The following is a 27,584-nucleotide window of genomic DNA, read 5'->3' as shown; positions in this document are numbered from 1 at the left end:
GCCTCCTGTTCACACTGTCCCGTGCTCAGCCTCTCATGGGATACAAAGTGCCCCTCACGTGATATCACAGGAGAAAAACTTGACGCCAGGACACGCCGAAGGCATGTTATCGGCCCACAAACAGGCATGGCGAAGGCCGCCCTGGGAGGTGGGGGGGGGGGCGGGAGAAAGGCGTCCCTCCCCCGCCTGCTCCTCAGCACCCGCAGCTGTGCAGTGGGGGGTGCGGAGGCTGCCGTCTCCCAGCGACCCAGCGGCCAGGACGCCACAGCATCCCTGCCCGGCTCCTGGCCTCAGAGCTGGGGGGGGCGGGGGGGGGTCTGCGCTCACGTCACCCGCCTGCCCCGCACGGAGGCCCAGGGAGGCAGAGGGACGCGTGGACGGTGGAGGGGAGAATCGGTCGTGGTTTCTGTGTTGCCCGGCACCCAGGGACGCAGAGCCGGACTCGCACAGGTTGAGTCCAGCCTCCCGTTCTGCCAGGCACCGTCTCTGGCTCCTCCGCAGCCCACGCGGGCCAGCCCCGCGCACCCGGCGATGGGGAAGGCGTCAGGGCGGGTGGGCGGTGCGGCGTGGGCCCCGGGGGCTGCAGGGCGGCTGGGGAGGGCCTGGCTGTGCCCTGACCAACCAGAGGCTGGGGTGCTGGAGGGGTTGGGGGCCCTTCTGTGCCCGAGGGGACGGGGCCACCAACCACCTTGGCCACCAGGACAGGCACCCAGTTCTCCAAACAGCACCGCTGGCCCCTGGCGGGGCGCCCTGGGGGAGGGACCCGGTGGATCTGCCGCTGCTGGGGGGGCCCAGGCCTCTTCACTGCCGCTCCGGCCCCTCCCGGGGGCCTCCTCCAGTCACGTCCTCATAGGATGGGGGCGGCTCCCGGAGCGCCATCGCCGCGGCCGGCACCAGGGGCCAGTCGTCGCTCTGCACAAGGAAGCCGCTGTCAGCACGCGCACGCGGGCGAGTGGCCCTGACCGAGCCCCTTCCCGCTGTTGGCAGTTCCCCGGGAAGAAGGGGAAGCGGAGGCCGGCGAGATAGAGGGACTTCCGTGGAGGTGGCGCATGGCTCTCTCTTCCCCCGTTCTTGAGAAGGGAGCGGGGAGAGGCCCCCGGGGGTCAGCCGACGGGGCCCTCGTCCTGGCCGGCTACCCGCGTGCAGGCCACTCCACGCAAGTCACACCCTGTCTGTCTGCTTCCCCAGCGGGCCGGGCCGGCGGACACCCCAAGGTCCCTCCCCGCGGCCATTCTGGGAGCATGTCTAACGCTAAGAGCGTCAGAAGGAAGGCCACCCTGCTTCTAGCCCCGGGAGACCCCTTCAAACTGCTGACGCCAGGCGTGTCGGGAAGCAGCTGTCCCTGGGTGCTGCGGGCTCCTGGCCGGGCCGGTACCGCAGCCGCCGGAGCCGGTGCGTGTCCGTGTGTCCGCGTGTCCGCAGCGCTCAGCACGGCGCCGGGCGCGGCGAGTGCCTTAAGTAGGACCGGTCCCCCTTAATCCCTGCGGCCACCCCGAAAAGCGGGCGGCCCGTGCTGCAGATGCCTGCCCGCCGATGCCCTGAGGAGCAGGCTCCCGCCAGGCACGGCAGTGACGGGGACACGCGTTTGCTTGGTGTCCACAGAGCCCGGCCACCTCCTGTCTGCGTTAGGAGAAAACCCAGGGGACGGTGGCACGGACAGGACACAGCCGGGGTTCCGTCTGCAGGACCACTGGGATCTAGGACACGCGTTTACCATGTTCTGAGCTCGGCTGATAACAGGGCGTTTTTTTCTCTCATAAAATGAGCCCAGGATGTCCTTCCGCTCAGGGCCGCGGGGGCGAGGGTAGGTCCCACCTCCCAGCCGGCCGCTCTGCCCTTCACACGTGTGCAAGGGGCTCGGCTGCGGGCTGCACACGCCTGGGGCTGAGGCCTGGATTTCCTCCCCAGCAGCTTGACCTTGGGGAGCCACCTGACCTCTAAGCCTCAGCTTACTCATCTGTAGGACGGGGGAGCAAGGACCCGCCTCAAAGGGTGGCTGAGGAATTCGGCTGAAGTTACGTTTATGTAAAGTGCTCCAGCCCATGTGCCCGTCCCACAGCCAAGCCCCCCACCCACTCCAGCTCTCCCAGCCCTCCCCCCTCCCCCACTGTGGCCAGGCCCTCGCACACGCTGTTCCACGCTGTTCCAGCTGCAGGTCCCTCTGGCATCGTGGCCGTCCTGCCCCCAGGCCTCCCCATGCGGCCTCCCGGCCGCCTGAGCGGCCTCCCGAGCGGGGAGCCCCTGGCTTTCCCTCCGGGTGGCCCCGCACTTTCACCTCCAGGTGGCATCCTCCGCCCCGTGCCTCCTTCTCCCTCCGGACTGTGGGTGCCTCTGCGGCCCCGCTGAGCGAATGCTCTCATGCCCCTCACCCCGGAAGGGCCTGATGCCCCCTCCTGAGCCCTCGGTCCCCATCTCGTGAGGCCCTCACCTCCGCAGACAGGGGGTCGTCCCTGCAGGGCCAGCTCCAGCCGCTGGATGTGCACCTGAGGGCGGGCGGGGGGGGGGGGGGGCAGGCCTCACTGGGTGCCTGCTCCAGCACGTGCAGGGCAAGGGTCACCAGCCAGCAGGGGGCAGGCCGGCGCCAGCAGGGTGCCCTGGGGAGGGGGTGCTGTGTGGCGGGCCGGCTGCGGGTCGGTGCCTGCTCTGCGCCCAATGCCTGGCTGCCTGGGGTCCCGGGTGGGATTTGCCTAACGTGTGTGAGCGGGAGAACCTCCTGGGCCTCCCCGGAGGACTGCGGGGGGCCTTGGGCATGACCTCATTGCACCCCACTTAGATGGGGAGCTCAGGCTGAGAGGAGCGTGTAGCTCACAGGGCCCCCGTCTGAATGGGGGGTGGCCGAGGTCCCGCACCTGCGCCCCGGCTCCCAGCGGCCAGAAACGTGCTCGCAGCCGCGCCCCAGGCAGCGCCTTCCTGGGAGTCTGAGGCCCCGGGCCGGGCACTCACCGTGCTGTTGGGGTACGGTCTCCAGATCGGGGTCTCAAACGGACTCTCCAGGAAGAGGTCCTTGGCCATGACGAAGAGGCCGGCCAGCACGCAGAGGAGGCTGAGGAGGTTGGCAGCCAGGCACAGCGCCTTCTACGGCGGAAGCACAGGACAGCGTGGCGAGGGGCCGGGCCGGGTGCGGGCGCTGTGGCCGCAGGAAAGACGCGCCGTCTCTGGGCTACAGACTCCCAGCCACCGCGGCTCCTCAGCCAGCCGCCCCCGCAGGCCCTGGCTCCCAGCTTCTCGGGGCCGGGCCTGGGCCGGGGCTGCCTGCAGGCCCAAAGGCTTAGGGGTAAAGGAGGTTCCGCTGGGTCTCCCTCGCACAGCCCAGCCCCCCAGCCCCCCAGCCTGGCCTCAGCTCTGCTCACTGATCAGGGACTCAACAGCCAGCGAGCGGCCTCACCCAGCCTCCTCCCCACAGGGAAGGGCTGGAGGGTCCTCATCCCCCCCCTCCCACCCCCACCCCGGCCCACATGGTCCCTGAGACCCGCCGATCATCACCGTCTTGGGCTAAGCATGTTCCCAGAGCCTCTAAGTGAGAGCAAACGCCTGTCACCAGGAAGCGAATGAACACGGGGACCCCAACCTCCTGTGCGGAATGGAGGCCTCCGGGCTCGGGGCGCCCTGGCTCAGGTATAGGAAGGGGCGGCGTTTGGTCCTGAGGTTCCCAGCCCAGGAGGAAGGGGCGGGGCTTGGGTCAGGTAAACTGCACCCCACCCTCTGCTCCCCGCACCCCGGGGGATGGGGCAGCCACAGGCCGGGCTGAGGGCTCACAGAGGACCAGCGGGCTGTGCGGGCTTGGGGTGGACTGCGGCCGTGGAGTAGGCGTGGGAGGGCCGGTCCTGCCGTCCTCCGCGTCCCTCGGCCAGGCCTGTGCTGGTGTCAGCTCTGTGCCTGTACTCCCCCCCCCCCCCGCCCCCCCTGCCCCGGGCTAGAAAGATGCTCAGGCACCTCAGTGGGGGGAGGCGGTGCGGGAGGCTTGTGCCTGCTCCTGGCAGATCCTGGCTGCCGCCCGGGGGCCCCTCACTCACAGGGCCCTGCCCAGGTGCCCAGGCTGGGGATGGAGGGAACGGCTCAGTGCCCCACTCACCAGAGAGGCTTTCGAAACCACCGCCACTGCCATCGCCAAGATCCCTGAAATGAGGAACTGCAGGCCAGATTTGAAACAGTCATAAGAGAAGCTGGGGTTCCTTGAAACCCACAAATTCCTTCCCTCCTCACTATTCTCCAGGAAACGCACTGGTGGCGGCCAGCGGTAGAGAGAGCACCATTTCTCCAACTAAGGCTCACCCTGCCGGCCACACGGCCCGGCCCAGGCCCGTCCAGCCAGCGGCTCCGCCCTCCGCACAGACCTCCACACGCCTCCCGCCTCTCCGCTCCCCAAACCTTCCCTGTGGGGGCAGCTACCCCACCCCCTCCCCACGGACCCTCTCCCCTTCCTGGGTCGTGCGGTGGGAGGAGTGCGCTCTCCCTTCACGGTCTCTGGTGTGTTTCTGCAATTATACTTCAAACGTTCGCTGAGCACCTACTGCATGCCCCCCGGGGCCCAGGGGTGAACGGGCACTGCGTGGGGACAGTCCCATCTCTGAAGCTCGGGGCCGAGCGGCACAGTGGCCCCAAGTGGCAGTGGGGGCTGGGACACCGCGCAGGACTCCACCCTGGACGGGGACGCCCTGGAGCCGGGGACGGTGTGCGCTGCTCTCCTCTCTCTCCGTCCTGCCCCAGGCCCTTGGGAGGGCAGGAGCCAGCTTACACCCTCGGGCTCCTGCAGGCCCACCCGACAGGGACTTGGGCTCCAGGGCCGCCGCCTGGGAGCCTGCGGGAGGTGGCGGGGCGCCCGGGGCATGCTCACCCCCTTCTCCGCTGGAGGCGCGACTTAACGGAGGGCAGAGGGCAGAGGGCAGAGGGCAGAGAGCCTCCCGGGAAGGGCTACTTCAGGAGTGACGAGGACAGAGCAGAGAGAGGGACCCCGAAGGCCCGGTGGATGCTTCCTCTCTGAGCTCTCAGCCCCACCCGCATCCCGTCCCAAATGCCAGAGCCGCCATGCTTGGGTCCTACTCACGGAGGCAGCCCCCCAGAACGGGTACCAAGACTTCAGCGCCACCAGGTGGAGGTTCTTGACTGCAAAGGCCAGGTAACCCCCGAGGACCGCGTGCAGCACCCCGATGGCAGCGTGGGAGGCCTGGGCCGGGACGGGAGCCACCGTTAGGGGCCGGGCCCTGGAGAGGCCATCGGTGCCTGGGCCAGCCGGCTCCCCTCCGTCTGAGGGCTCCTGGGTCTGCGAGGAAGGCCCACTCCTTGGGGAGGCGGGTGGGTGTGGGGAGCGGCTACAGCGTTTGGACAGGTTCAAGCCTCGGACTAATGAGAGGGCACAGTCCTCTCGTGGCCACGTGCAAGTCCCAGCTTGGAGGGCAGAGCCTCCCAGCACAATGATAGCCTACAGCTGTAGCTGTCAGCTTGACCTGATGGTCCGAACCTGTAGCCCTCGTGGGCTTGATAGAGATCAGGTGGATGTAATTGAGTAGATTCAAAACCCACGAGAATGCTGTAAACATCTTTCCCACGCCCTTCCTTTGCCTCGTGGCATCTGGCTATAAAATAAAGACACGGCTGGCAGGCCGTGGCGCTGTCGCTCGCTCTCCATCAGAGAGGACAGCGTCCCACCCAGACCCAGCGTTCTTCTCTTGTCTGTCTTTTCTCCATCCTTCACCGCCCCTCTCTCAGGCTCACCGAACCTGGCTGAGCTGGCGCGGCACATATGGCGCCCAGCGTGGGGCTGAGTATGCCATGGCCGTGCCAGCTCGGCACAGGTGGGGATCAAGTAGCTGTCCTCCCACCTGTGGCCACGCCGGTGCCCTCCCGCCTGGGCTCGGTGGGGGGTGGGGAGAGAAGGGAAGAGAGGAAACCTCCTGCTGGGGGCTTCCTGAGAGCCCCGAGCCAGGGCCGGTGGGTGTGACAGCCTCTCGCCACCCCGCGGCGTCTCCAATTGTAGGATGTCTGTTACGCCGCCACCGCCGGCCGGGAAGGGCCTTCCTCCACCCTCGGGGCTCCCCAGCTCCCTCCCCGTGTACCCCCCCTCCTCCGCCCCACCCCCAGGGCCCAGGAAACGGACACTCACGCCCAGCGCCTTGAGAAGGATGCTCCTCTCCCGGGGCCTCTCCTGGTGCCAGTCTGGAGGCAGGAGGCCGGGCTGGGTCGCCTTCGGGGGTGGGCTTGTCTGGCCGGGCTGGGCTGGGCCGAGGGCCGGCCACGGCTCCAAACCCCCAGCTCCAGATCTGGAAACAGCTGCGGCCGCTCGGCGGGCTTCTGCTGCCATGACTCCGGCGAGGATCCGGCTGCCGGCCAGGGAGACAGGCCGAGTCAGGGCCCGTCTGTGCCTGTCACCTCTGCCCTCCAGAACGGTGGCTGCCCCGCCCAGCAGCCCCTGGACTTGCTTTGGCCTGGAATAACCTGGCCCCTGGGGGCGGGGTTTGCAGGGACACAGCTACTTCTGGGGCAGACAGACCCCCCTCCACCCAAAGACAGGCCTCACCCGTCTGCCCGAGTGCCGTTTGGCAAGAGCCGCGGCAGGCGTGGGGGACTCTGTAAATCGTCCCTACCTGCTGGGCCCGATCAGGCGAAGGAGGGCGGTGGGGGTCGAATCCTTGTGCCTCCTGGATTGGGGAAGAGCCCGGACAGAAGGACCTGCTGTGAGCCGACACTGAGCTGGGGAGTCAATGTTTAACCCAGACAATAAGCCAACGTTTAAAAATGTGCCTTCTCTGCTGCCGGCAGTGTGATCAGCGTTTTACATTCATTATCGGATGTTGTCCTGGTCCCTGCTCCCCTTTTGCAGATGATGCTCAGAGAGGTTAAGCCACTTGCCTGAGGTCACACAGCGAGTAAACGACTAGGCTGGGACTTAAAGCCTGGCAGACCAGCTCCAGAGCTTGTGGGCTTAAATCCTTCATGTACTGTTGCCGCGATGAGTGAACATGGATGTTCTGGGCATTTCAGCGGCACGAGAAAGGGTGGGGGACTCCGCAGGAGGCTCGAAGCCACACTTGCTGGGGGGCCTGGTCATTACGTGGTATGTTTTTTGTTTGTTTATTTTTTGTTAATCCTCACCCGAGGATATTTTTCCATTGATTTTTAGAGAGAGTGGGAGAGAGAGGGAAAGACAGAGAGAGACACCGATGTGAGAGAAACACATCGATTGGTTGCCTCCTGCATGAGCCCCGACCAGGGCCCTGGCCGGGGAGGAGCCTGCAACCGAGGTACTTGCCCTTGACCGGAATCGAACCCGGGACCCTTCGGTCCGAAGGCCGACGCTCTATCCACTGAGCCACACTGGCCAGGGCTGTGTTGTATGTTGATGACAGGTGTGCATCAGAACGTGGGGCTGCCTGGTGACTGGGTAAGAAGCTGGACTCTCCCCGGAGAGTGGAGTGGGTGAGGGCGGGTGTGCATCAGAACGTGGGGGTGCCCGGTGACTGGGTAAGAAGCTGGACTCTCCCCGGAGAGTGGAGTGGGTGAGGGCGGGTGCGCATCAGAACATGAGGGTGCCCGGTGACTGGGTAAGAAGCTGGACTCTCCCGGGAGAGTGGAGTGGGTGAGGGCGGGTGCGCATCAGAACGTGGGGTGCCCGGTGACTGGGTAAGAAGCTGGACTCTCCCCGGAGAGTGGAGTGGGTGAGGGCGGGTGCGCATCAGAACGTGGGGCTGCCCGGTGAGCGGGTAAGAAGCTGGACTCTCCCCGGAGAGTGGAGTGGGTGAGGCGGGGGAAGGAGCGGGCTGGCTGTGGGGCTCCGGGCGGAGCTGATTCTCACGGGGCGGACTGAGGAGGAGACGCTGAAGGGAGCGGCTGCCTTATCTCGCCGATAAAGGGAAAGGAGCGGCACATTCCCCGGGGTTCCAGTCCCCACCGTGGGCGGCGGTCCTGTGTGAACAGCCAGCTTGGCCGCGCTCCTGCCGTGGAGGTGCCCGTGGGCGGGAAGGATGGCCGCCTGGAGGACCAAACCCTGAACAGGCTGGGAAGGAGGGGACCGCGGCCGAGAGCCAAAGCCGGGGGCCTGAGGGCCGGCGAGCACCGGCTCTCCGCTGGGCCCGGTGCCTGACCGCGGTGCTTGGCAATGTGTCCCCTCTCAAGCCCCGGCTCTCTGGGCCCTCGGACACGGCTGGGACCCAGGGAGGGAGCTGGTGGCGGAGACCTGCATCCGTTACCACGGCTACACCCAGACGTCAGGGCCCTGCGGGGGACAGAGCCGGCCCTCGCCTGGATGCGACCGGGGCGTAGAGAGGAGGAAGACTTCTGGGCAGAGGGGTCTCGGTGGCACAGAGTGTGCCCGGGCACTGGGGTGTGCCTCCACCTGCCATTGGCGTCCCGGCGTTGTGGCAGCAGGAATGGTTCAAATATCCACCAGGGAGTTAGAGCCAAGAAGCCCCAGTAACCTTTCTCAAAGTATGTTCCACGGAACACTGGCCCTGACAGATCAGCTGCCAAAGGGTTCCATGGTCAAATAAGTTTGGGAAACCCTGGCTATCCTCTTCCCCCTCGTTAGCATATTAAAGGCCCTGAGAGTCCCGCAGCGGAGCCCTGTGTCAATGGGGGGATTGTCCAGACTCCCGTAGCCACGGGCCCGTTTCCTCACTGTCCAGTGACTCTCCGCTCGGTGATCTGTGGAGATCCCTTGGGGCCGGAACTTACAGACGTCTGGTTGTGGGTTTTCATTGGGGCCGGAGTTGGAGCCCTTTTCGTTTTCTCTGTGCCTGTCACGGAGCGGGCAGGGACTGGACTGTGACCTCTAGGGTCACTTCCAAGTCTGCGTGATTCCCTCAGGGAGAGCGAGCTGCTCCAGGGAGCTGGTGCACCCGGGAGCAGGGGGGGGGGGGGGGGGGCGCGTGACAAGGGCAGGACCTAGATAAGCAGAGGGGAAAGTCTGCTGGCTGTGGAGGAGCCGCGAACTCCGAGTCCCGAGAAGGCTGATGCCTGCGGTGGGGCCCTGGGGCTCCGTGGGGGAAACCTTTAGCCTCGACCCTCGCCGGTCCCTTCAGCCAGCTCAGGACCCACAGGCCCAGCCCACCGGGCACCACCGGGAGCCACCGAGGAAGCCAGCCAGGGCCCACGGAGTGGACTCGGTCGTGAGCACTGGGCTGGGCAGGCCGGGCCAGACCCTGGCTCTGCCCCGTGGAGCCTGGCTCCTGGGCGATGACATCTCAGCATCGCAGTCTCCTCACTGTCCCCTGGGGAGCGCTGGTGCGGCGCTGGGTGGGGGCAGCGGCTGTGAGGACTGACTGGGATCGTGTCTGCCGCCTGGCAGGGCCGGGCACAGCGCCGATGCTCAGTAACCCTTAGCCAGTGCCGCCACCGCCTGCCTCAGGCCTGGAGTCCTGCCAGCCAGGCGCCACGGTCTTTGTCGGGTTGTCATCCTCCGGAGGGGTGACCACGGGGGAGGGGCATGGGGGCACCCCGAGAAAGCCTGGCAGAGGAGCCGTGACCTAGCCAGAGGCCGCGGAGGCCTGGAGGACAGGGAGACGGTGCCCACGCCTGCGTGAGAATGCCCGTGTGTGCACGCGTGTGCGTGCAGGTCAAGCAGAGAGAGGCAGGAGTTGAGAGGCACCAAGTCACACCGTGTGACAGAGGGACCCCCTCAGGGGGTTGGGGTTCAGGAGATGCTGGTTAGAGACTAGCTGTGAGTGCGCCAAAGCCAGCCTCCCCGGAGCTTCAGGACGGGGTGCTGGGTAAAGAGGGGTTCACCTGCAGACGCGGGGCCCTGCGGGAAACAAGGCCTCCCCTCGGGCGCGAGAGGCCCGGATGATCCGAATGCTGGGCAAGTCCCGGCCCCTCTCTGGGGCTCTGCTCCCTCAAACCTGTCTGTGTGTGGAGTGTGGGACTGGAATGGAATGGCTGAGGCCCTCCCCTCCCCACCCCACCCCCACCAGCTGCAAGGACTGGCTGCCAGCGGGGCAGGGCTCTGGGGCGGGAATCCGCGTGGGTACGTGCTGTCCCTGCCCCTCCGGTCCCGCCCCCCACCCCGGCTTCCCGGTCCTCTTCTGGGGTGGACACCCATTCCCGCTGCTGTGACTGCTGGTGCTAAGGGCTCACAGCTGCCCCCTCTGGGGAGTGTCAGTCATACCCTCCCAAGCCCTGCACCTTGGCCCACGGAACCCCGCCTCCTGGCTTCACGGTGGGCGGTGGGCGCGAGTCTGTGCTTCGGAGCAGCCCCCACCTCGAGGGGAGGGACCCGCCTGGAGCGCGGGGCGCTGGGACCACACCTGGCCCGGCTCATGTCACCGCCCGGCCTGTTTCTCTCGAGAGCGCTCCCTCTCACCCAGGCACAAAGTCCTTGTCGCAGGCTCGGCTTCTAGAAAGCTGGCCAAGGCCCCCCCCTTCCCGCTGCGGGGCCACTCACCGCCCGGGACGCCACTCACCCCCTGGGACACCCCTCACCGCCCGGGACGCCCCTCACCCCCCAGGACGCCACTCACCCCCCGGGACACCCCTCACCGCCCGGGACGCCCCTCACCCCCCGGCTGCCACTCACCCCCCGGGACGCCACTCACCCCCCGGCTGCCACTCACCCCCCGGGACGCCCCTCACCCCCCAGGACGCCCCTCACCCCCCGGGACACCCCTCACCGCCCGGGACGCCACTCACCGCCCGGCTGCCACTCCGCGCTCCCTGCCGCTCTGCGTGGGGCTCCACCTGGGCCCACGGAGCCGCGGAGGCTCGGCGTCTCTTTATAACCTTAGACTTTGGCTCTTTGCCCTCCGGCCGCACCTCCTGCTTCGAACCCAGCGGTGGGAGCTGCCCACGTTTCTGCTCCCCAAACGCAGGCGGGTGAAAATCCTAGCCCAGTGGTCGGCAAACTCATTAGTCAACAGAGCCAAATATCAACAGCACAGCGATTGAAATTTCTTTTGAGAGCCACATTTTTTAATTTCTTTATTGATTAAGGTATCACATATTTGTCCTCATCCCCCCATTCCCATCCCACACCCCTCCCCACAGATGCCCCCACCCCCCTGTTGTCCTTAACCACTGGTTAGATGAGAGCCACATTTTTTAAACTTAAACTTCTTCTAACGCCACTTCTTCAAAATAGACTCGCCCAGGCCGTGGTATTTTGTGGAAGAGCCACACTCAAGGGGCCAAAGAGCCGCATGTGGCTCGCGAGCCGCCGTTTGCTGATCACTGTCCTAGCAGGTTGCCTTTGGCAAGTCCAATGCTGGCAATTCAACCCGTTCACAGAGCGGCAGGCGGCGAAGGGCGGGTGAGATCCCGGAGCAGGGGAAGGGCCTTGGAAAAGACCTCTTTGGACAATTTCAAACACGCACCCAAGTGGGCCCAGCTCGGCGGTGCTCAGCTCTGGCCGATGGTGAAAATGGGGGTGGGGGTGGGGGTGGGAGTGATGGGCAGGTCACTCGGCAGGTGATTTTCCGAAAGGCAACCCCACGGCGACAGGCCGCGCGGGGTGGGGGTGGGGGACGGGGACGCCACAGGCCCCGCTTGGGTCTCGGTGCGAGAGCTAAGGCAGTTGTGCCACGTTCCCTTCCCAAAACCAGGCTCCCCGTTGCCGTCTCTCGGGAAGAAACGGGGAGCCCGGCAGGTCCTCTCGCTTCCTTTTCTTAGCCACCCGCTCAAACCCAGGTGCAGGATGCAAAGCTGGGCCCTCTGACTCCCACGCCGTTCGCCCCGGGGCGCGCCGGCCCGCTGACACCACCAGCCACCAGGGGGCAGCAGGGCTCCTGAGACCAGTCCTGGCCGCTCCCGCGCATCTGGCTGGGGGCTGGGGGCTGGGGGCTGGGGGCTGGGGGCTGTGACGGCCTCCCCCATATCCTAGGCCTCCCCAGGCCGGCGGGGCCACAGAGGAAGGTGTGTCTCCCCTGGGGCCCCTCCTTCCTGCCGGGAAGGCCTCAGGGTGGCCTGCTCCTCACCCAGGTCCCCTCAGGCCCCCTCCCACCCCCGGACACTGGTGCCCGCTCAGGCCCGCTGGGGCCTGTCCGGGGCCCCACACCCAGAGCCGCCCCTGCTGCCACGCCTGCCGCAGGGAGACCGCCGGCCTGAGGCCCAGGCTCGGCGAGTGGAGGGGACTCCCACCCCAAAGAAAGACCCGGATCCCACCCAAGCCCCCCACAGCCAGAGGCCCAGCACCCGGCCCCCGGCCCGCCTCACTGACCAGGCTCCCCTCGCCCCCTCGCCCATCCCCTCGCCCCAAACCGTTTGCCAACCAGCCCTGGCACAGCACCCAGTCCGTGCTGCTCAGGACCCGCTGAGGGGGGAGGACACTCCCTTTCTCACTGGCCGGGCCCTGATGGGCAGGTCGGCCCGCCCCGCCGGTGCCCCGCCCGGAGACATAAAGCCTGCCAGGCCACTCCGGAGGCACCTGTGCCGTCGCCATGAAGGGGAGCAGCACCCTCCTGCTGGCGGCCGCCACCCTGCTCTGCGCCTGCGGTGAGTCCGCTGCCGGGGCCTCGGCACGTTCCGGGGGGGGGGGGGGGGGGGGCTAGGAAGCTAGAAACCCAGGCGCTGGGCCCTCACCGTGGACGGCGCCCACCTTCCCAGGACCCCAACCCTCCTCCATCACAGAACAGACGTGGGCAACCACCCGGGCCCCTGCCAACTCCATACCCACCCCAGCCCAGCCTGGCCCTCCCCTCCCAGCCCCAGGCCGGCCAAGCTCGCACGGAGGGGGGTTCCCGTGTCTGGGGCTCAATCCCCCTCCTCCCCCCGGACCCAGAAGCCTGGAGTGAGGAAAGCTGAGGTTAGGGTGATGGGCGGTGTCCGCAGGCGGGTGGATCGGGGATGTTGTGGAGGAAGACCGGGGGGCAGGTGAGGCAGCGTCATTGTGGGGGACGCCTGGGGCAGGCGGGCGGGAGCCCGGAGGTGAGGGCCGGCACTGTCCCCCCCCCCCCCCCCCCCCCCGTGCAGGGCTGGCCGCAGGGGAGGATGACAACGAGTTCTTCATGGACTTCCTGCAAACGCTGCTGGTGGGGGACCCGGAGGAGCTCTACTCGGGGCCCCTGAGCAAGTACGAGGTCAACGCGGACTGCAGGGAGGCGCTGGCCGAGCTCAAGTCCTGCATAGACGGCCTGCAGCCCGCGCACAAGGCGGAGCTGATCAAGCTGCTGGTACTGGGCCGGGCGCCCTCCTCCCCAGGCCTGCAGCCCACCCCCCACCTGCCTCAGCATCAGGGCGACGCCCAGGCTCACTGCCCGGGGGCAGCCCCCAGCCCCCCCCACACACACACCCCCCACACCCCCCACACACACCCCACTTCCCCAGCGGGCAGCAGGGCCCCAGCTGCAGTGTGCCCGAGCCCACCGCCCCCACAGGGTGGCCTCGCCCGTTTTCCCAGCGGCTCTCCCGTGATTGGTCACCGGAGGGCACCCACCCGTGTCTGCCTTGCAGGTGGTTGTGCTGGGCTGAGGACGGCGCCTCGGGACCCGACGTGGCCACGAGCAGCCACAGGACCAGCTACACGAGCCGCCGTGGCCACGCCACCCACGGCCACTTCCCCAGAGTGATTTTATCCGCCCCGTTCAATCAATAAACCTCCTGCAGCCCAGGCTCGGCTCCTGTCTCTGCCCACACTCAGGTTCACACGCACACACGCGCACACACACACACGCGCGCACACACGTACACACACACATGCGCGCGCGCGCATACACGCAGGTGCCCATACATGGGTTGCACGCATGAAGCATGCACCTGTAAGTGCCCCACACAGACGGCGGACGCCCAAACTGGGGGAATCTAGTCTGAGGCCCGTGGAGGCCGAGAACCGAGCAAGATAGAAGGCAGGGAGGCCACGGGCAGGAGAAGGCGTGCAGCCGCGGTGGGCGGGAACAGGGGCTCGGAGCCGGGCCGGCGGGTGGCAAGGGGAGGTGGCCGGGCTGGGGGGCCGGCGGGCGGCGGGGGGTGGTGGCCGGGCTGGGGGGCCGGCGGGCGGCGGGGGGAGGTGGCCGGGCTGGGGGGCCGGCGGGGGGGGGGGAGGGGGCCGGGATGGGGGGCCAGTGGGCGGCAGGGGGGAGGTGGCCGGGCTGGGGGGCCGGCGGGCGGCAGGGGGGAGGTGGCCGGGCTCAGGGGCCGGCGGGCGGCGGTGGCCGGGCTGGGGGGCCGGCGGGGGGGGAGGGGGCCAGGCTGGGGGGCCGGCGGGCGGTGGGGGGAGGGGGCCGGGCTGGGGGGCCAGCTGGGGTCGCTCGTTCTGAGCCGATAAGCACACGGTGAGCGCAGGCCCGGGTCCCGGGGCTGAGAGCAATCAGTCCCCGAAGTCGCCCAGGGAGGGGCCTGGAAGACACCCCGCCGCAGCCCCAGGAGGAAGCTGAGGGTGAAGGCAGGCCCCGGGGGTGAGGACCCCGAGGGGCCGCTGGCCAGCAGGGCGCCGGCACAGAGCTCCCCCCAGCCCTTGTGCACCCGATGAGCACAGCCACCCTCACCGGGGACCCCGCCCCTCCTGCCTGCGCCCCGCTCAGTGGCTCCGCTGGGGCGCTCAGCAGGGGTGCTCCTGGCCGGGCGGGGTTCTTCTAACAGAAGCCATTGTCTGCATCACAGAGCCGGCCATCAGAACGCACCATCCCACAGAGCCACATTCTAGAGCTCGGGGGCCGGGCCCCCCGACTCTCAAAGCCCCCGGTGGGAGGTGGCAGCCTTCCTCTCCATGTCCCTCTGTCGGGACCTCCCTGACGCGGAGCGCGATGCAGCGGGACCGCCTCTGAGGAGGCGCGGCCCGTAGGTTCTCGGAGCGCCGCACCTGGACCAGGTCAGGGCCTCCCAGGGGCCCCGCGCTCCCCACAGCCCAGCCTCAGCGAGGAGCCCCCACCTCCACCCCGGCCGCACGCCCCGCACCCCTGAGCGGGAGGAGGCTGGCCAGACCCCCTGGAGCAGGGCGGGCGGCCGGGGGCCCAGAAGGGACAGCCAGCCTGGGCGTGTCCCGAGCTGCCGCTGCCGCCCTGGGCCTGGGGGGGCACAGCAAACCCCAGGAGCGTCCACTGCCCGAGGAGGCATGGGCCCAGCTCCCCCCTGCTGAGGAGTGGGGGGCCGGCAGCCCGCCCACCGTGGGGGCACAGGCAGGCACAGGGCGGGGCCCCCCAACCTGTGCTCACCCTCCTCCTGACAGAGCCGGCCATGACGGAAGAAGTATGGGTGGGAACCTGGCGGCCCCATCGGCCCCGGGGGCCCATCATGGCCCTCTACAGCAGCCCCGGCCCCAAGTACCTGATTCCACCCACCACAGGCAGGTGCCGGGGCCTGGAAGGGGTGGGAGGGCCAGCCAGGTGTGGGTGGGCCTGGGGAGGGATGGGGAAGGGCCTGGGGCTCCCCCCCCCCCCCCGACACCCAGCATCAACCCCTCTGGGTCGGTAGGGTGGGGAAGGGGCCGGCTCCGGGCACTCAGCGTCCCCGCCCACAGGCTTCGTGAAGCACACGCCCACCAAGCTGCGTGCACCCGCCTACAGCTTCCGCGGGGCCCCCCTGCTCCTGACCGAGAACTGCTCCCCGGGGCCTCGCTACAGCGTGAACCCCAAGGTACTGAGGACTGGCAAGGACCTCGGCCCCGCCTTCTCCATCCTAGGGCGCTACCACACCAAGACCACGATGACCCCTGGCCCCGGTGAGTGACAGTGGCCCAGCCCGGCCCTGCAGCAGCCACTGCCCCGGAGCCGGAGCGGAGCGGGGGCGGGAGGGAGCACCCCGTCCTGGCAGCCTGGGCGCCTTCTCCTCGGAGCTGCTGACCCCGGGGAGCCCTGACCGCCTGGCCCAGCGCTGACGGCCTCCTGGGCCCCTGCCCCACCCCAAGCTCCCTTTGCACTTGGGTCACCTCAGTCACCATCCGTGTGGGGGCCCGAGGGCCCGGCGCCTACAATGTCGGGGGTCATCCTGGCCCTCCCAGCACCCCCTGCTCCTGTCCTCCCGCAGGTGACTACTTTCCAGAGAAATCTACCAAGTATGTGTTCGACTCGGCGCCCAGCCACTCCATTTCTGCCCGGACCAAGACCTTCCGCGTGGACAGCACCCCAGGTCCGCGGCCGAGCGGGTGGGGACCCGGGTGGGGAGGGCGGTGGGCAGTCCAGGGCGGAGCCAGCGGAGACTCAGCACTGTGCCCCCCCCCCCCCCCCGCCCAGGCCCTGCCGCCTACATGCTGCCCATGGTGATGGGGCCCCACACGGTCGGCAAGGCCTCCCAGCCCTCCTACTCCATCAAGGGCCGCAGCAAGCTGGGCGGCTTCAGCGACGACCTGCATAAGGCAAGGGGCGCCCGGGGGCCGTCTGACCCCCCCGACCCCCCCTCCTGAGGCGCCTCATCTCCACCCCCTGGGTGTCAGCCACATGCCTGGGCCACCTTCGAGGGCAGAGGAGGGCTGAGCAGTGAGGGGTCCCCGGGGCCCTGTGGGGCGGGCGGCTGGCAGGAGGCGGGGAGGACACTGAGCGGTGAGGCACTGGGGGCGGGTTCTGGAGGGGCTTATGGGGAGCCGCTCCGAGGACCCTGCTTCCAGCCCGCCGCCAGGCCCAGGCCCCAGGACGGGTCCCAGCGGGAAGCGGCCTCAGGCGCTCACTCAGGGATGAGCTGGGGCTGCCACACACTGGGGTCACTGCCACCATGAGGCTGAAATCAGGGGGGGGGTGCGGGGGGACCCACAGCACTGGGGTTTCACCGCCACGGGAACGCTGTGGAGACAGGAGGGCCCTGACCCACGTGCACAGTGACTCGGGGCCGGAAGCCCCCCCCCCCCCCGGCCCTGGCCCTGGCCCCCCGGGTCGCTGCCCTGGCAGCCACGCCTGTCTGAGCCTCTCGCCTCCCAGACCCCAGGTCCTGCGGCCTACCACCAGACCGACGTGCAGGTGACCAAGCTCAAGGCTCCGCAGTACACCATTGCGGCCCGAGTGGAGCCCCCGGGGGACAAGACGCTCAAGCCAGGACCAGGAGCCCACAGCCCCGAGAAGGTCTGGGAGGCCGAGGGGTGCAGGGAAGAGGGTGGGGCCCGGGAGACCCGGCCCAGACTGGCCGGGGCGGGAGATGGGCCTGTGGGGTGGGGGCAGGGGTGCCGGCCCCTCACAGCTTCTCCTCCGCCAGGTGACAGTGACCAAGCCCTGCGCCCCCATCGTCACCTTCGGCATCAAACATTCCGACTACATGACCCCCCTGATCCTGCAGGTGGACTAGCCCGGGAGGGGCAGGGACCTGGGAGAACCCACCCACCCCGCCTGGCTGCGGGCCGAAGCACGCTTGTTTGGACAATTATGACATTTTTCTATGCATCCCCATTTGCTAATTGTGTGCCCACATATACAATAAATCATGGTTCCATTTGCCATGGACTTGTCTTGGGGTAGGGCAGGCTTTGCCAGCCTGGGGTCTGGGCAGACAGGAGGGCTGGGGGCGCGGCTGCCCTGACCCCATGGGCACACCTCGCCTCTCCCACGTGCTCTCCCTTCCCCATGGGCTCTCCCCACCTGGGGAGGGGCCTGTTCCGCCCCTCAAATCTGCAGTGACCGCCCCGAACTGCTGCTAGGTGACTTCTGGGCCAGGCCACACGGCACACGCCTGCCTGGACACCCCACCCCACCTGGCTCCCCTCAGCAACAGCACCACGTTGTCGGGGCACAGCCCCTGCAGCCGCTGGGCAGCTGGCCCATCCGACCCTCGGCTCGCCCAGCGCTGCCCTGAGCTGTGGGAGCACCCTCCGGTGACGCAGTCGGCCTGTGTCCAAGTGAGGCCCCGGCATCCTGGAGCAGACGGCCTGTCCTGTCCCAGCCACTGACTGGGGCAGAGGTCACTTGTGATTTTAAAAAATTATATTCTTATCGACTTCAGAGAGGGAGAGGAAGAGAGAGATATCAATGATGAGAATCACTGACCAGCGCCTTCTGCACGCCCCACTGGGGATCGAGCCCACAGCCCGGGCACGTGGCCGGACCAGGAATCCAACAACCTCCTGGCTCACAGGCTGACGCTCAGCCCCTGAGCCGTACAGCTGGGCTCAGTGCAATGAGTGACTGCGTTTCCGGGTTTTCCGTCCTCACAGGAGGATGCTATTAACTTCAGAGCGGGAGAAACATCAGCCAGCTGCCTTCTGGATGCATGCTGACCGGGAACCGAACCCGTGACCTCCTGGTGTATAGGATTACACTCCAGGCCACCGAGCAATCGGGCCACGGCTGAGTGACTTGGTAGGGCGCCATGACACCTCCCAGCCAGGCGGGAAGCACAGGACAGGGCAGGGGTCAGCCCACTGGCTCCTATGAGGCGAGGCAGCCACGTCCAGGCTGAGTTCCAGAACCCTGGGCAGAGCACGCGTCTGAGGGAACGAGGAGGCCAGGGACCTGGGAACCCCGAGGGGAAGCAGGCGGGTCCGGCCCCTAAGAGCCCACAGCGTCCAGGGACCGGGGTCAGTGCCACAGAGCCCCCTCAAGCCCAAGGAAACGAGGCCGTTTGCTCCACATTTTTATTGTCTTGTCCTGGAGTTGTGGGGGAGCCTGGCAGTCCGTCCTCACGGGACACCGGCAGCTCTCAGGGCTCAGTGTCGGCAGCCCCCCCCCCCGCCCCCAGCACAGCGTTAGGTGCTGTGTGCACAGCACACCCGTCTGAGCGGGGTGAGCAGGAGGGTGTCGGCCCGCACGCCCCCTTCGTGGAGCCCACCCTCACCCTCACCCCCACCCGAGAACAAGAGGCAGGAAGCCCAGGCCCCACGAGGGCTGAAGCTGCAGGGGCCCCGGAGAGGAGAGGTGGGCGCGCACAGCACGGAGTCAGACGGACGCACCCTGGAAGCCAGCCAAGCGCACAGCCGGCCGCCTCCTCTGCGTGGCGAGGGCACAGCCCTGGGGGAGGTCACCTGGCGCCCCGGCCGAGCTGCGTTCTCAGGGCGGGAGGTTAGCACCGCAGGCCCGCAGGCAGCGGCAGCAGCGTGGTGCCGTGCACAAGCCCCCACGAGGGTTCACTGGAGAGCAGCAGAGGCTGAGCCAGAGCCGAGGCGCCCGGGGTCACAGGCAGGACCATCACGGAGGGGAAGCAGCCCGAGACAGAGGGGGTTCGAGAGCTCGGCGACAAATGAGCATGCGCTGGAGGGTACGGCAGGCAGAGCAGAGCCTTGGGACCCCCTCCCTGGAGGCTGAGAGGCCCAGCCAGGTGCACTGGAGGAAAGGACACTACGGTGACCGGGAGGACAGGCGAGGCCTGCTGGGGGGAGGGGAGGAGCAGCGGAAGGCAGGTGTAAAGGGCCGGAGACCGGAGCAGGGCAGGAGCCAACAGGCCCGTGGGGTGACCGTGCAGGTAGGTGGACAGTGGGCCAACAGTCTGCCGGCAGTAATGGGAGGGACCGGGAAGGCAGAGGATGGGGGCAAAGGCGGGGGAGGACAGAGCCAATAACTGGTTGTGTGTGGAGACAGGGCGCTGGGATCTCCCTGGGTGAGAAGCCGCGGGCCGGGCCAGGTGGGGTCTGGTTTGTGTGGGCACAGGGCCGGCCAGGTGGGCAGTTAGGGCCCAGGGACAGGCCAGGCTGCAGAAGCTGGGGACGAGGCTGGCTCAGAGCTCCCTCACAGCATGGGGATGCCGTGGGAGGAAGGGCTGGCGTGGTGGCGAGGTAATTACCCAGGGACCCTCAAGAAGTGACCACGGGTCCTATGAACAGGGTTCTTGCAGGGAAGCCCGCCTTCAAGACCCATAGAAGCTCTCGCTCAGGTGTACACACACGTGTACGCACATGCACACGCTGCCCGACCCTGAATTGCCAAAGGGACCTGCTGCTAGAGCCCTGATCTCCAGGACACACATCTTGGGTGGATCCTCAATCCTGAGAAAATGGGGGTTTCTGCTCTTGGATACGTGGCCAAGGGATCCAGAAGGCTGGGGCCTGGGGCGCAGGGCCCCCAGCCAGGACTGCATTCCACTCCTTCATCCGCACCAACTGCTCTTCCCGGAGGTCTGGCTTCAGCCGCGGGACTGGAGGGCAGGCCGAGGTCGAGGTCCAGGCCGAGCGGGGGCCCTCGGCACCGCCCCCCGCCCGTGCTCGGCAGCCCTGGGCAGAAGGAAATGCCACCCTGGGCTGGAACCCGCGTGGGGAAGATGGTGCTGATCTGGGGTTCGCAGCCTCACCTGTTTCCCACGTCAGGTCCAGGCACCTGAGAGCAGACGCGGCCTCTCCCAGGCAAGGACGGGGCAGAGGAGCCTCGAGGTGTCGGAGCCGAGGGCTGGGGAGGGGCTGCGGGCCACAGGCGGCCACGTCCAGGGTTCCCGGCTGCTCTGCTCCGATGAGGCTGCCGGTGCCGCGAGCACCCAGGGCCCCTGCCCCAGCCACAGCTCAGATCGGAGGCAGCCGTCTCCCGGCCACACGGAGGAGACCGAAGCCACGGTCACCGTTTCAAAGCAGTATTTGGTAGCAGGTCCTCTGCAGCCACACGCCGGGCAGGAGACCCTGGCTGCCCGGGGCGCCCGCACAGCCAGCCCCACTGGCTCACGTCCTTGCTCTGGACAGGAGGTAGGAGAGGATGAAGAAAACCACGATCAGGCCCCCGGCCACGCCGCACAGCAGCTTCCGGTTGTCTCGCCCAGACCGCGCCATCGTGGAGAAGCGCTTCACGCTCCCCGTGAGCAGGCCTGTCGTGCTCATGAAGTCCGAGCCCTGAGGGAGGAACACGCCCGGTCACACGGGCAGAGCCCCCCGGTCCCCAGGGCTGCCCAGCGGGCAGAGGGCAGGGCTGACCCTTACCATGCCGTCCAGGTAGCGGTTCTGGTCCTCCGTGTCCCTATCGATGTCCAGGGCCAGCTGGTGCGGACACAGAGGGTCAGGGTCAGGCCGGGGCACAGGCCCTGACCCCCCTCCCCCCCGAGCCCCACAGGCCCTGCCACCACTAGGGTCGTCCAGGCGCCACCTGGGCCTCACCCAGCGGGAAGCCCATGAAACCCCTCGAGGCCTCTCCCCCTCTGGCCCCCGCTCCAGGGGGACCACACTGACCGCTTTGAGCCGGGTGACCTTGGAGGCCAGGCTGTCAGCCATCCGCATGTTCTCCTGGTCTAGAATCTCCTCCACGGCCCCGGAGCTCTGAGCTGCAGGAAGAGAGAGGCGGAGGGGGCACACCCCCGGCTCACCCGGGCCCCCTGCGCGCGGCCGTGTGGCCTCAGGGCTTCCCCACCTGGCCAGGTCTGACGACCGGGGGGGCCTGTGCCCGCCCGTGTGGGTTGAGCAGGTCCAGCCCTAACCCAGGGCCTGGTGCCTGGACTTCGCGCCCCGGGAAAGGCGGCGTGAGCACCTGTCCCACCTACACGTCAGGCCGGGGTGGGCAGGCACCCCCCAGTGCACAAGCCCAAACGGCTCGGTCACTGGCACTGTCGGACGCCCTGTCTGACAGGTCTGTGCCCCCTCCACGGCACCACCCTCCGGAGCGTGGGCCGTTCTGGCTGCGCAGTAAGGCCGTGCGGGGCCGGAAGGCAGGAGGAGCGCCAGGGCCAGCGGGAGGGCCTCTGCGGGGACCCCCTGAGAACTGAGTCCTGAAGCAGCGACAAGTAACAGGAGGAACCCACTCAGCAATGCTCCCCAACAACTAAGGGGGCGATGTCCACCCGAGGGCAGGGCCCTGGACGAGCACCAGGTGCCCAGACCCAGACGCCTCAACGTGACCCGGCTGCGGGGGCGCGGCCCTGGAACCGTCCGTGTGCCCACGCCCCAGGGAGGAGGGTGCGCGTCCGGCCGCCACTCACGGTCACGAAGCCCCTCTGGCCCAGGCAGCTCAGCGACACCCCACTGCGCAGGTGCGAACAGGGCTCCCGGAGGAAGTGGGGTGCCCGGACCCCATTCGCTACGAGGCCGGCGGCGGCCCTCCCAGCATGCCGCTCCGGACGGCGGCGTCCGTCTGGCCGACCCGCGCCCACGGCCCCGCTCCCCGCACTCACCGCGAGTCCAGTCCGCCATCGCGCCCCCGGCCCGCACCGGGCCCCGACCCGCCGCTGCCTCCCGCGACGTGGCACCGTCACGCGAGGGCGCTTCCGGCACGCCCCTTCCGCCCCGCCGTCAACTTCCGGCCGAGGGGTGGGGCGGCGCGGGGAAAGGAAGTGACGGGACCGGGGAGGGCGGTGCGCGCCTGCGCTCAGCGGGGGGTGTGCTCGGTGCGGGCCGCGGGGCCCGTGCTTGTGGCGTGTCCCCCACGCGCCGCGGTGGGCGCGGGCTGTGTCGTGCCTCCTCGGCCCCCCCGGAACGGGACGTTCTGTCGTGTCTGTCCTTCCAGAGCGGGGACTGCACGGCCTGTGCCCTCCCCCCCGCGCGGCCTTCTGCCTCCGCGCCCTCCCCGCCTCGGCCCGGCTGCCACGCCCGCCCGCCGACCCTCTGAGCCCGCGCGGGGCCGGGCCGCAACCCCGGCCGCACGCCCCGCCCGAGAGCGGAGGCGGTCACTGTCCAGCCCCAGGGCGACGCCGGCCCCGAGTCACGGTCACCAAGACCGACCCTGAAGCCCCGGGCGGACCCCGCGGCAAAGCTTCCAGGTCCCACGTCTCCCCACCTTGGGGTGCGCGCAGCTCAGGCCCCGCCCCCGCGCAGCCCAGGCCCCGCCCCGCCCGCCCCCGCGCAGCCCAGGCCCCGCCCCGCGCAGCCCAGGCCCCGCCCCGCCCGCCCGCCCCCGCGCAGCCCAGGCCCCGCCCCGCGCAGCCCAGGCCCCGCCCCGCCCGCCCGCCCCCGCGCAGCCCAGGCCCCGCCCCGCGCCGCGGCGCCGCGCACGCCGGACCTGGGCGGGGCGGGTGGACTGGGGCCCGGAACCGCGGAGCGAGCCCCTCCCGCCTTCCCGGCTCCGGGTGCCCGGCCGTCATGGAGCCCCGAGCGGTTGCGGATGCCGTGGAGACGGGGGAGGAGGACGTGGTCATGGAGGCTCTGCGCGCGTACAACCGCGAGGTGAGCGGGCCCGTGGACGTGGGACGTGCGAGGCGGAGCGGGCAGGGTGGGGCTCGCGCGTGGTCGGCGGAATGCGGGAGTGGGGCCGGGAGCGAGCGCGGCGGGCGGGGCGCCGAGGCTGCGGGGCGTTGCTGAGGCGAGGCCGGCCGCGCACCTGGGGGCAGGTGTGTGAGGTGGGGCCCCACCTCCGAGCGGTGCTGCGGCCTGTGCGCTGAGCCCGGTCCCTCCGCAGAACTCCCAGAGCTTCACGTTCGATGCAGCCCAGCAGGAGGACAGGCAGGTGTGTGCAGACCGCAGGGCCGGGCGGAGGCGGGGGGGGCAGGCCGGGGGCTCCCGGTGGGGGGCTTGGTGGAGCCGCTGTCCTCTCCCCGCAGAGACTGGCGGAGCTGCTGGTTTCGGTCCTGGAGCAGGGCTTGCCCCCCTCCCGCCGGGTCACCTGGCTGCAGAGCATCCGCATCCTGTCCAGGGACCGCAGCTGCCTGGACGCCTTCACCGGCCGCCGGAGCCTGCAGGCCCTCGCCTGCTATGCCGGCGTCTCCGAGGGGGCGGCCCCTGGGCCCCTGGACATGGACGTTGTGCTCGAATCCCTCAAGTGCCTGTGCAACCTTGTGCTCAGCAGCCCCCAGGCACAGGCGCTGGCCGCGGAGGCCCGCCTGGTGGTGAGGCTCGCCCAGCGCGTGGGGCGGCACGGGGAGAGCAGCTTCCCCCACGAGGTCCAGCTCTTTGACCTGCGCCTCCTGTTCTTGCTCACGGCCCTCCGCCCGGAGGTGCGCCAGCAGCTGTTCCAGGAGCTGCAGGGCGTGCCCCTGCTCACGGAGGCCCTGCAGCAGACGCTGGGGGTGACCCCGGGACAGAGCCCCCCAGAGCGCCTTCCTCCCCAGCAGACCGAGCGGGCCATGGAGGCCCTCAAGGTGCTCTTCAACATCACTTTCGACTCCGTCCGGAGGGAAGTGGACGAGGTGAGGGCTGCCCTGCACCCGTGGCTGGTGCCTCCTGGGCCTGCCTCGCCGAGGGGCACCCTAATGTGTCGGGCGTCAGCCCCGGACAGGACGCTCAGCCCGCAGCAAGGGGGTGTCCATTCTGGGCAGCGGCATCAAGGGAGGGTCCTGAGGGCAGTGGGGGCTGGGTGGCGAGAGGCTGAGGGCAGCTTCCCTACACGGTGATGTCATTCACGGGACCCGTTGCCGTTCCTAATGGGGGGGCGGGCATTGGAGGAGACAGGTAGTCGGCACGGGTGGCCCAGGCAGCAGGACCTCGCCGGCAGCAGGGGGACAGGTGTGGCTCTGCCACAGGAGCCCCTTCTCTCTGGTCAGGACGCCGCCGCTCTTTACCGGCGCCTGGGGACCCTGCTGCGGCACTGTGTGCTGGTGGCTGCTGCTGGGGACCGCACGGAGGAGTTCCACGGGTGAGGCGGGCCGGGCCCGTCGTGCTGGAGGGAGGTGCACCCGCCTGTCTGGATGGGGGTGGGGGGCGGCTCCACCTAGAGCACCACATCCGTCTGGGTGGGACCAGCACCAGGTGTTGTCAGAAACGCTGGGCCAGGAGCCGGGGCGGGTGGGGCAGGGGCAGCGTCGCTCCTTGGGCCCCTGGTTGCTGGCTCGTGTCACGTGTAGCCCCAGCAGGTGCACCGAGAGCTGTGCGGCAGAGGGGACCGGGCTTACCCAATCCCCTCCCTCTGTCCCCAGCCACGCAGTGAATCTCCTGGGGAACCTGCCCGTCAAGTGTCTGGACGTCCTGCTGGCCCTGGAGCCGCGCAGAGGCTCCCTGGAGTTCCTGGGCGTGAACATGGACGTGATGGGCGCCCTCCTCAGCTTCCTGGAGAAGCGCCTGCACCAGGTGGGCGGGGACCCGCCTGCGGGGCTGCCCGTGGCCTGCTTGCCCCTGGCTGGTGGAGGTCAGCTCAGGGTACTTGTGTTCTAGACAAGGTCTGAGGGGCCTGGCCTGGACTCAGTGTCGCTGTGCACAGGCATCCCTTGGGGACCAGCACCAGCTGTCCCCTGACCCACAGGAACCCCGAGCCAGAGGCTCCCGAGGCCTGCAGCTGCCTGACACCGGCCGGCGGGCTCTCACGGCCCCCGGGGAGCTACCAGGTGCTGTGGGGCCACAGAGCCAGACAGGGTCAGTGGGTCCCTCGGAATCCACGTCACCCACGTGCACGGAGAGCTGGGTCACACACCTGGCATTGGACGTGGCCGTGACCGTCTGTCCCTGTCGCTACCGCCGCTGGTGTTGGGGTCCAGGGAGGTACCCAGGCAGCGGTGCAGGGGCTGCAGGAGCTCCCTGCAGAGTAGGGGGTTGTTCTTGCTAGCTGGCCACCATCTTCTGAGGGCGACTTGGGGCCAGTGGTGTCCTAACAGCGTGAAATGCTGTTTCCCCACACCTGGCGTGTGGGCGAGGAAGTGGGACTCGGAGCAGCTGAGCCACAGAGCACACGGGAGGCCTGGGAGTTCCACCCGGGCCCTCGGAGCGGGCACCCTCCCGAGCGCCTCCTGCCAGGCCGCGTGGTGCGTGGCCCGGCCTGGCGTCGGGCAGCGCCTCACCGCCGGCTCCTCTGCAGACGCACCGGCTGAAGGAGGGCGTGGCCCCCGTGCTGAGCGTGCTGACCGAGTGTGCCCGCCTGCACCGCCCCGCCCGCAAGTTCCTGAAGGCCCAGGTATGGCAGGGGCCGGGCGGGCCCTGGTCACCCCGCCCTGCAGGCCAGGCTGACGGCTGTGCCCCCAGGTGCTGCCCCCGCTGAGGGACGTGAAGACCCGGCCCGAGGTGGGCGAGCTGCTGCGGAACAAGCTGGTTCGCCTCATGACGCACCTGGACACCGACGTGAAGAGGGTGGCCGCCGAGTTCCTGTTCGTCCTGTGCTCGGAGAGCGGTGAGTGTAGGCGGTGAGTGTGGGCGGGCGCCCTGCCCCCAGCCACGTGCGCACGCTGACCCCTGCCCGCCCCCGCCCCCGCAGTGCCCCGCTTCATCAAGTACACGGGCTACGGGAACGCCGCCGGCCTCCTGGCTGCCCGGGGCCTCATGGCAGGGGGCCGGCCTGAGGGCCAGTACTCGGAGGACGAGGACACGGACACCGAGGAGTACAAGGAGGCCAAGGCCAGGTGTGTCTGCGCACCCTCGGGCTCCCCACCATCTGGGCCCTGGGGTGGGGCGGGGGGGTGGACTCTGAGCCCGACCCTGTCGCTGAGAACAAAGGGGCCGGGCATCTGGGGGACCAGCCCGAGGGAGTTCCTCCGCCCGCAGCCCTCCAGGCCTGGGACTCAGTGCATCCCCCCCGCCCCTTCCCCGGAAGCAGCATCAACCCGGTGACCGGGCGGGTGGAGGAGAAGCCGCCCAACCCCATGGAGGGCATGACGGAGGAGCAGAAGGAGCACGAGGCCATGAAGCTGGTGACCATGTTCGACCGGCTCTCCAGGTGCGTGTCCGGCAGGAGGGCCACGTCCTGTCCCGAGCCCCGGAGGCGGGGCCAGAGGCGGCCTAGGGTCCTGGCGAGTCTGTGTTACTCATGTTTGGCATCACCTGTTCTGGATCGGTGATTAGAGTTGAGGTCAGCATTACGTCCTTTTTTTTTTTTTTTTTTTTTTTAATGTTTTTATTGACTTCAGGTAGGGAGAGAGAAACATCAATGATGAAAGAGAATCATCGATCGGCTGCCTCCTGCAGGCCCCACACTGGGGATGGATCCCACAGCCTGGGCACGTGCCCTTGACTGGAATCGAACCCGCGACCCTTCAGTCCGTAGACCGACGCTCTATCCACTGAGCCAGGCCGGCTAGGGCCGCATTATGTCCTTTTTACAGATGACGGGAACCGAGGCCCAGAAAAACTTAAGAGCCTGCCTCAGGCATCAAGGCCACTGGCAGCAGTTAGGGTTCGGGCCGGCTGACTGGGAGCGGGCAGCCTGGGGGGCGAAGGCACCACCGGAGCAGGGCGCCCGCCCACCACCCCTCTCCCTGCAGGCACCGCGTCATCCAGCCCATGGGGGTGAGTCCCCGGGGCCAGCTCACCTCCCTGCAGGACGCCGTGTGCGAGAGCATGGAGGGCCAGCTCTCCTCGGACGCAGACTCGGACCCCGACTGAGGGCGGCCGCCCTGCCCCGTCAGAACCGGTGCTGCTTCCAGCCGGGTCCTCGGGCCCCCCCCTCTTCACTCCCTCAGTCTTGTTCCCGACTCTGCTCGCTGGGACCGTGAGGCCTTGTCCTGTTACCATGGAAACCGGCTTCCTCAGGTGACGCCGTCTCGTGAGCCAGGAGGGTGTGCGCGGCGGCTGCTCCCGAGGGCGGCAGGAAGGAAGCCCAGAGCCAGGCGGTCGGGCAAGTGCTGCCTTTGAGAGGGGAAGAACCTGCTAGAACACGTTCTAATGTCAGGAACACTCCAAGGGCTGTGTGCTGTCCCGTCCCCACGGAGCGCGTCCCGGGTCCTGGCGCAGCTGCCTCGGCTGTCCACGGCGCCCGAGCTCCCACCGGTTTCACAGTTGACTCTCCATCGATCCCCCTGGCGTGGCTCATAAACACGAGGACCCTGCTCGTGAGCCGGTAATCTGTACCCTACCGAGTCCCACAAGCGTCACAGAAACGTCCCGGAGTTTCGGGCAAGTGTGTGTGTGTGTGTGTGAACATGTGTTAAATACCCAGTAAAGGCATGCTAAGGAGAAAGAAGCTAGTCTTGTTCTTTGCACAGTTGAACACTTTCCCCAGGTTGACATGCAAGTCTTTTTTTTTTAAATATGTTATTGATTTTAGAGAGGAAGGGAGAGG

At 68.5% G+C, this 27,584-nt stretch overlaps 5 protein-coding genes across 5 annotated transcripts; 3 read left to right on the top strand and 2 right to left on the bottom strand.

The window, feature by feature from the left end:
• Window positions 1-317: 317 nt before the first annotated feature.
• Window positions 318-6,648, bottom strand: MS4A10 (membrane spanning 4-domains A10). Its single transcript, XM_079789353.1, has 6 exons — window positions 6,582-6,648; window positions 6,101-6,317; window positions 5,045-5,164; window positions 4,073-4,129; window positions 2,944-3,075; window positions 318-912 (listed from the first exon to the last, which is right to left on the bottom strand). The coding sequence occupies exons 2-6, from the start codon at window positions 6,296-6,298 to the stop codon at window positions 802-804; spliced, it is 618 nt and encodes a 205-aa protein (XP_079645479.1). The 5' UTR covers window positions 6,299-6,317; window positions 6,582-6,648; the 3' UTR covers window positions 318-801.
• A 5,676-nt stretch (window positions 6,649-12,324) lies between these two features.
• On the top strand, window positions 12,325-13,521 carry SCGB1C1 (secretoglobin family 1C member 1). The gene is made up of 3 exons (XM_079788929.1): window positions 12,325-12,414; window positions 12,892-13,091; window positions 13,372-13,521. Exons 1-3 carry the CDS (start codon window positions 12,360-12,362, stop codon window positions 13,387-13,389), a joined length of 273 nt encoding a protein of 90 aa, XP_079645055.1. The 5' UTR covers window positions 12,325-12,359; the 3' UTR covers window positions 13,390-13,521.
• Window positions 13,522-14,144: 623 nt separating this feature from the next.
• Window positions 14,145-17,130, top strand: CIMAP1A (ciliary microtubule associated protein 1A). The gene is made up of 6 exons (XM_079789442.1): window positions 14,145-15,199; window positions 15,374-15,574; window positions 15,880-15,981; window positions 16,086-16,207; window positions 16,764-16,904; window positions 17,035-17,130. Exons 1-6 carry the CDS (start codon window positions 15,091-15,093, stop codon window positions 17,122-17,124), a joined length of 765 nt encoding a protein of 254 aa, XP_079645568.1. The 5' UTR covers window positions 14,145-15,090; the 3' UTR covers window positions 17,125-17,130.
• A 1,483-nt stretch (window positions 17,131-18,613) lies between these two features.
• On the bottom strand, window positions 18,614-22,456 carry BET1L (Bet1 golgi vesicular membrane trafficking protein like). Its single transcript, XM_079789443.1, has 4 exons — window positions 21,847-22,456; window positions 20,912-21,003; window positions 20,666-20,722; window positions 18,614-20,578 (listed from the first exon to the last, which is right to left on the bottom strand). The coding sequence occupies exons 1-4, from the start codon at window positions 21,863-21,865 to the stop codon at window positions 20,411-20,413; spliced, it is 336 nt and encodes a 111-aa protein (XP_079645569.1). The 5' UTR covers window positions 21,866-22,456; the 3' UTR covers window positions 18,614-20,410.
• Window positions 22,457-22,665: 209 nt separating this feature from the next.
• On the top strand, window positions 22,666-27,485 carry RIC8A (RIC8 guanine nucleotide exchange factor A). The gene is made up of 10 exons (XM_079787903.1): window positions 22,666-22,834; window positions 23,067-23,114; window positions 23,209-23,793; window positions 24,148-24,239; window positions 24,520-24,670; window positions 25,392-25,487; window positions 25,556-25,700; window positions 25,785-25,929; window positions 26,124-26,243; window positions 26,788-27,485. Exons 1-10 carry the CDS (start codon window positions 22,751-22,753, stop codon window positions 26,906-26,908), a joined length of 1,587 nt encoding a protein of 528 aa, XP_079644029.1. The 5' UTR covers window positions 22,666-22,750; the 3' UTR covers window positions 26,909-27,485.
• The last annotated feature ends 99 nt before the right edge of the window (window positions 27,486-27,584 follow it).

The sequence above is a fragment of the Cnephaeus nilssonii genome, assembly GCF_951640355.1.
Source record: "Cnephaeus nilssonii genome assembly, chromosome: 13".
Lineage (NCBI taxonomy): Eukaryota > Metazoa > Chordata > Mammalia > Chiroptera > Vespertilionidae > Cnephaeus > Cnephaeus nilssonii.
The sequence above is the reverse complement of the archived record's forward strand: the minus strand, read 5'-3'. Positions and strand labels throughout refer to the sequence as shown.

What these genes read in the sequence shown, in the direction of transcription:
- CIMAP1A (XM_079789442.1), top strand. Translation starts at nt 15,091, where the DNA reads ATGACGGAAGAAGTATGGGTGGGAACCTGGCGGCCCCATCGGCCCCGG. An exon ending in CCTGATTCCACCCACCACAG is followed by an intron (nt 15,200 to 15,373) that starts GCAGGTGCCGGG and finishes CCCCGCCCACAG; the next exon opens with GCTTCGTGAAGCACACGCCC. An exon ending in GAGCCCACAGCCCCGAGAAG is followed by an intron (nt 16,905 to 17,034) that starts GTCTGGGAGGCC and finishes CTCCTCCGCCAG; the next exon opens with GTGACAGTGACCAAGCCCTG.
- RIC8A (XM_079787903.1), top strand. Translation starts at nt 22,751, where the DNA reads ATGGAGCCCCGAGCGGTTGCGGATGCCGTGGAGACGGGGGAGGAGGAC. An exon ending in TGCGCGCGTACAACCGCGAG is followed by an intron (nt 22,835 to 23,066) that starts GTGAGCGGGCCC and finishes GTCCCTCCGCAG; the next exon opens with AACTCCCAGAGCTTCACGTT. An exon ending in CCCAGCAGGAGGACAGGCAG is followed by an intron (nt 23,115 to 23,208) that starts GTGTGTGCAGAC and finishes CTCTCCCCGCAG; the next exon opens with AGACTGGCGGAGCTGCTGGT.
- SCGB1C1 (XM_079788929.1), top strand. Translation starts at nt 12,360, where the DNA reads ATGAAGGGGAGCAGCACCCTCCTGCTGGCGGCCGCCACCCTGCTCTGC. An exon ending in CACCCTGCTCTGCGCCTGCG is followed by an intron (nt 12,415 to 12,891) that starts GTGAGTCCGCTG and finishes CCCCCCGTGCAG; the next exon opens with GGCTGGCCGCAGGGGAGGAT.
- BET1L (XM_079789443.1), bottom strand. An exon ending in AGGTCACCCGGCTCAAAGCG is followed by an intron (nt 20,723 to 20,911) that starts GTCAGTGTGGTC and finishes TGTCCGCACCAG; the next exon opens with CTGGCCCTGGACATCGATAG. An exon ending in ACCGCTACCTGGACGGCATG is followed by an intron (nt 20,579 to 20,665) that starts GTAAGGGTCAGC and finishes TTCCTCCCTCAG; the next exon opens with GGCTCGGACTTCATGAGCAC.
- MS4A10 (XM_079789353.1), bottom strand. Translation starts at nt 6,298, where the DNA reads ATGGCAGCAGAAGCCCGCCGAGCGGCCGCAGCTGTTTCCAGATCTGGA. An exon ending in TCCTTCTCAAGGCGCTGGGC is followed by an intron (nt 5,165 to 6,100) that starts GTGAGTGTCCGT and finishes GTCCCGGCCCAG; the next exon opens with GCCTCCCACGCTGCCATCGG. An exon ending in TGGTTTCGAAAGCCTCTCTG is followed by an intron (nt 3,076 to 4,072) that starts GTGAGTGGGGCA and finishes CTTCCGCCGTAG; the next exon opens with AAGGCGCTGTGCCTGGCTGC.